This window comes from Acinonyx jubatus, chromosome C1 (genome assembly GCF_027475565.1).
Source record: "Acinonyx jubatus isolate Ajub_Pintada_27869175 chromosome C1, VMU_Ajub_asm_v1.0, whole genome shotgun sequence".
NCBI classification, from domain to species: domain Eukaryota; kingdom Metazoa; phylum Chordata; class Mammalia; order Carnivora; family Felidae; genus Acinonyx; species Acinonyx jubatus.
The window spans coordinates 40,609,683-40,615,682 of record NC_069381.1 but is presented as its reverse complement, the minus strand read 5'-3'; the positions used below and the strand labels follow the sequence as shown (position 1 = coordinate 40,615,682).

The following is a 6,000-nucleotide window of genomic DNA, read 5'->3' as shown; positions in this document are numbered from 1 at the left end:
TAGTGCTAAATGCTGTGAAGAGACAGGTACAAATGTAACCTCCAAAAAGGAGAGATTCCTCCACTGAGGAGATACAGGTGGGCTTCCTGGAGGAAGTAATATTGCCTGTGGGCACAGAGGCTGGGTGGGACTTTAATTCTAAATGGAATTTGACTGGGCTCTGGGCCTATTATAGGAGGCCAGGCTTTTGAGGCCTTGTGACATTCATCCTTGTGAGCCCAGAAGGAAGTTGACCATCTGTAATTCCCAATGCTGCCAAACTGGGCAAGGCCCTGTGGGCTGAGGGATTTGGGCCTCTAGGTGGATGTAACTGGAATTTCAAGATCCGGAAGCTCTAGCTTTGTGGTCAGATAGGCAGCATTCTCTGGCCCTTGTCGATCTGCCAAGACCATGACATGAATTCTCAGAGAAAGGGGGAAAGGTCGTGTTTTCTCTTCTACCAAGGAAGATTGAGAGAAACTGCCCTGATAATCCTTGAGGCTTCTGCCCTCTGCCCAGGTTTCCCTCTCCATTGCCCAGCCCACGTGCAACCACAGGTGGGGTTGGGGGGCCAGCAGCAGATAAAGCAGACAGACCTGGATGTAAGACCTAGCTCCACAGCTTAGTTTCGGGGAAGTCCATTTTCCCTTCTGAGCCCCAGTTTAATCAACTGTAAAATGGGAGTAAGTATTTAATAAGATGAAATTAAATGAGAACTTGTGTAAAAACACCTGGCTTAGGGCTTGGCACATTAGAGAAGGGCTCGGCACATTAGAGAAGGGCTCAGACTTGTCAGAATCAGTCACCATTTAGTAGATACATGATTTGTGTTGCACAAGTGCCTGCAATACAAACCCAAGCCAAAGGGAGACAGAAATGGTCCCTCAGCCACCCTGCCCCATCCTGTTTTCAACCTCCATCCTCTCACAGGAAAGTCTCCAGGGACCTTTGAATCCATCCTTCATGCTGGACTTATAGTGATCCTCCTCAAGACACCCTGCTCCTAGTCCTTAGCTGAGTCTCCTGTGGAAGACTGCTGGACTGCACTGTCAGGGGCTCACCTTGCTCCAGAGCAGATTCATCTACTGGATAAAGGGAAAATTTTGCAGGCCCCTCGCTGGCGCAGTACAGCATGCCACTTTTGATCCCAGAGCGATGAGTTCAAGCCCCACTTTGGGTGTAGAGCTTACTTTAAAAAATAAAGTGAAAATTTTAAATGCGCATAACCAAAGACAAAATACGCGGTTTCAAAGAAAGTTTGTACTGGAGACAGGCTGTGGCTCCTTCTCTTTCCCACACCTCCCACGGGGGCTCTGGGAAGCAGAAGTCTGTGCACAGCCTCCTGTCCCAGTGCCTTGCTTGTCAGCAGCCTCCACTCCCAGGCCAGGCAGCTCCTACCTACCTCCCTGCTCCCCTACCTGCCACTCCTACAGTCCCAACCCGCCCCCCACCCCATTCACGTAGAGCCCTGGCAATGCAGACTTCTGTACTTAAGCAGAAGGGAAAGGCGTTGGTGACATCATCGCCCCTCGGTTCAGTGGACTGGCTTCAGACTGGGATTGGAGAGGTCTGGTGTATGTTATGTTCTAGTGCTGTCACTGGCCCTCTATGTAGCCCTGGGCCTCAGTTTCTCCTTGTGACTAACGATGGGTCTCGACGGCTCTGGACGAGAGTGGGCTTGCCCTGGGACCCCAGGTCCGCTCAGGGAACACCGACGTCCTTGCGGGGCTGGGAGGCGCTGGGCCGCGGCGGGGAGGAGCCGCCGGTCCGGCCCCGCCCGCCGGGTCCAGGTGCTGCCGCCGGAGCTGCCGCTACCGCCCACGCCGCCGCGAGGGGCCGCCCGCGCCGCGGTCCGAATCCGGCCCGCGTCCATGGCCTTTCTGACCGCCTGGAAGGGGGCGGCCTCCGGGAAGAACGACCGCAGGTAGTAGGCAGGGGCGGGGACTCGGCGGGAGGCGCGCCTGGGACAGAGGGGCGGCGGGCGGCAGCCGACGGGAGGGACGGCTGTGGGGGTACAACTGGAGACCGCAACGCGCTGGCTGCTGGGCGCGGGGTAACGGCCGGAGGGCCAGGGAGGGGCAGCCCAGCGCCTCTCACACCCTCACGTGCCCGCTGCTCGCGTGTCGTGGCCCCCAGCCGGGCTGGGGCTGAAGCGGGGGACTAGTGATGCGCCCCCACCCCTCACCCGGGCCGCACCCGAGCCCCGCTTCCGGTGCCGCAGTCTGCGCGCCACCTGCGAGGGTGCTCAGGTGGGCTGGCCCTCGGGCGGGCTGGGAGTCAGGTTTGGGCGGCCGAGTCTCGCCTCAGCGGTACGGCTCACGCACCTGGTCCTCCAGAGCGTTGCGAGAGGGGAGCCATGAGCACCCTGTGTGCCCCGACAGGTGAGAGCAGGCACAGCATCCACCCCCACCCTGAGTTGTTCCTATCTGGGGGCAGCAGTGTCGGGGGAAATCTTGGGTGCCAGTGCTGGTCCATGGTGGAATTAGGTGCCCCCACAGCTCCTCCAAGGTCAGCCCTTCGGGGATGTGTCATTGTTTCCTGTGTGTCACCTCCACTTACCTAGCTGTCCCCACCTCCTGGATGAGTTGGTGTCTCCAGATGTGTTCCCTTAAGAAAGAGGAGAGGGGACAGTCCTGCTCTCTTTTCTGAGCTTTAACACCCCCTCCCCTCAATTTCTTCCCTTTGCATACTTAAAGTTCACCCTCCTACTCCCTGGAGAAGAGCAATCCAGCTGCCCTCCCAGCGCCTCCATCTGACTGTCCTATGAGAACCTCAAACTCTGCAAGCCCCAAATCACACTTCACATCTTCACCCCTAAACCTGTTCCTCTTACCATCTCAGTGAATGGCATAGTCATCCACCCAGTTGCCCAAGCCCGGAACCTGGAAGTCATCCCTTTCACCTCCCTCCCTCATCTCCACCCCAGTCTCCAAGTCCTGTTGATTTTCTCTCTGGTGTCTCTCAAAGCTATTCATTCCCCTTTGGACTATTGCAACATCCCCTGACTTTCCCAGTTCCTCCAGTCTTCTTTCTATGCACCCTTCAGACTGAACTTTTCTAAAGCACAGACACCATGTCATTTTTCTAAACTCCCATGGCTCTCTATCACTTAGAGGTTAAAGTTCAAGGCTCTTGAGAGAGGTGGTGACCTGCCTAGGCCCGTAACTCCCGATTGCTCACTCTGGTCCAGCAACACTGACTGCACTGTTCCAGGCTTCTCCGGGTTGCCTCTGCCTGGAATGCCATCCTCCGCTCCTGACATTCAGCCCATTAGGACTCAACTTAGGGTGACCTCTTTTAGAGCGCCTTTCTGACCCCAATCTTGAGTCAGACTCAGAGGCTTTCAGCTTCTATGCTTCCTTCTCATGGTTCTCATTCAGTTCTCTCATTCTCATTTAACAAACAACTTTGAGCATGTACCATGCTCTGGGCATTGTACTAGGTGCTGTGGATATGGCATTACTACAGAGACACAACTCCCTGATCCCAGGAGACCATGTTCTAGTGGAAAAGACAAATAACCAAATAAATAAGCAAATAAACAATGTTGTATAAAGCTTAAAATAGGGCCATGTGATGGACAATAAAATATATCATTTCCAGAGCATTCCCAGCAGTGAGGGTAGCTCATGTCAAAGTGTGATTTGTGTCTGGGGAGCAGAAAGGAAGTCCTTGAGGATCAGTGTCTGATGGGATCCAGGAGTCAGGCTGCTCCAGAACAAGGCAAGGAGTTTGGATTTCATTGTGTGTTGGGAAGCCACTAGAGGGCATCAGGGAGAGGATTTATATATTTAAAGATGATCCTGCTCCATGCTGACAGTGCAGAACTGGGTTGGGATTCTCTCTCTCTTCCTCTCTTTCTGCCCCTCCCTCGCTTGCTCGCGCGCTCTCTCTCTCTCTCTCAAAATAAATAAACTTAAGAAAAAAAAAAAGGTAACCCTGCTACCCCAGGGAGAAAGGATTTGTTGAGGGACAGACCATTTCAACACTGAGTCCGTGTCACCCTTTTCTGTCTCCCCGGTACACATGGACAGAGGACAGGGTCTTAGAGTGTGCTTCAGTTTTGATGAGGACATGAGGGAATAATTTCCAAGGACGGTGAGATCTCCTGGTTGGGATAGGGAACAATGGCTATGTCCAGATGAATTTCTTGCCCAAAGCTTGCCCTGCCTGTGAGAATCGGGTTCTGCTCTGTCCTGTAGGCACCAGGAACCTTCTGAGTTTCAAATGTGTGCATGCTGCTGATGTCACAGTGTGGAGGGAGGTAGGGAGACCAGAGGGGAGGCTGGCATGATGATCCAGGGTGGATGCTGGGGTGTGGATTAGGAGAATGCAGGGTGGTGAGGGGAAAGAAGCTAAGGAGGAAGAACTGCTAAGTGGTGAATAGACAGACTGGGAGGTAACACTCAGAATCACTAATGATGGGAGGGGGAAGGGAGACTGGCCAAGTAGAGGCCTCTGCATCCCTCCTTGGGCCTGGGTGAGGGAGTATATAGGAGGGCCTGAACACATGTGCCTTTATACTTCAGGTGGAACTTGCTGGACACAAATATCCAGAGAATACTCCTAGTTGTCCCCACAAAGTCTCATACCTGAGGCACAAGACCAGGTCTCCATTCTCCCAGCTGTGACTTCCCTACCCTCACCCCTCATCCACCATGCTGTCTGGTCTCCCACAGCCTGGCCAAAGGGTGAAGAGGTTGGAGGGTGCCCAGCCCCTAGGCTGCCAGTTACTAGCTCTATGGCCTTGATTCAATTACTTGGTCTGTGCCTACTTAAGTTTACTCACCTATAAAATCATAGCTACTCACTGAGTGGTGGGAAGACCTAATGAAGTCCCATTGGTTAAAGACCTAACAGACAGCCACTGGGGCATATTTGGTGTTCGGTAAATGTGAGTTCACTTCCTTCTTAGCCTTCGTATGAGGTAACTAGGGAACTAGGGAACAGAGGAGATTCTGAAAGGTTTGGTAGCCAATGGTAGGATTCCAGGCACTAGAATTGGGTAGCCAGGAAGTGTTAGGAAAGAGAAATGGTGCCCATACATCTTACAGTGGGGACCACCAACTGCTGGCACTACAAACAGGGCCCCTTCTTAGCCATACCAGTAACCTGCCACACTCCAGACTGCTCCTGTAGGAGGCAGCACCGGGAGCAAAGGGGAAAGTGTAGCAGGCAGATTGCTTTTGAGAGAGTGATTAAGTAGCAGCGTTGCTGTGGGAGGGAGGGGCCCCTCTGAGAATGGAGGGGCCCAGCCAAAGAGGCTGGGGCTTCCTGGGACTGCCATCAACAGAATTCCTGCTGTCAGTTTGAGCCCTGAGCTCCAGGAGCTGTCAGATGCTTCCAGGCAGGCAGTTTCGAATTTGGTGACTGGATTCTTGGAGCAGCTTTGGGGGCCCTTCCTCAGGACAGGATCTGGACTGGAGACCAGTGCTGAGTGTTCACCTCTACGATTCTCAGATTCTGTGAGTTAAGGCTCGGGTGATAATTCACAGGTGAACTGTGAGACTCAGGATTTAAAACTCCAGGGTTCTACACTATTGAAGTTTCTGGTCCCAAGGTTCCCACCTACCTTCTGTTGTCAAGGACAGCCGCACAGGGTGTGAGAGGGTTTGCAGCCCTCAAATCCTCAATCTCTGGTGAGGATACCATGGGAAACTCCAGGTAACCTTTGTCCCTTTTTATTAAGGATTCTGACTTGGGACATTTTTGGTTCTGTCTTGAGGTCAATTGGAAATAGATTATGTAGGTTGCAGTGTTAGCTCTGCCAGCGTGCCAATTCCTGATTTATCTCCAAATCTGTGATTTGAGTTGCTTGTCCTTCTCCTGAAAATTTCTGCTTCTCAATTCAGTTTCTCTCTGCGGTCAGCTCCATTCTCTTGTAAGTCATTCTCTTGTACTTCTCCATTCTGTGCAAGGCATGACTACCAGCAGCTTCCAAGCTCAAGGCTTGGGATAGTAAGACAAAGCAGTAAAAAGCACCCTGGAGCCACACAGGCTGATTTTGGATCCTGACTCTGG

General features: G+C 53.0%; 1 protein-coding gene across 3 annotated transcripts in view; it reads left to right on the top strand.

Annotated features, from left to right (window-relative positions):
• Nucleotides 1–786: 786 nt before the first annotated feature.
• TTC39A (tetratricopeptide repeat domain 39A) overlaps nt 787–6,000 on the top strand; it is a 61,989-nt gene continuing 56,775 nt past the window's right edge. For 2 of the 3 annotated variants that reach the window (XM_027059221.2, XM_027059220.2), the window contains exon 1: nt 787–1,903. In XM_027059221.2, coding sequence (XP_026915022.1) covers nt 1,626–1,903 — 278 coding nt within the window. In that variant the 5' untranslated portion in view covers nt 787–1,625. The remainder of the gene's footprint in view (nt 1,904–6,000) is intronic. The other variant, XM_053214024.1, reaches the window with a different exon arrangement.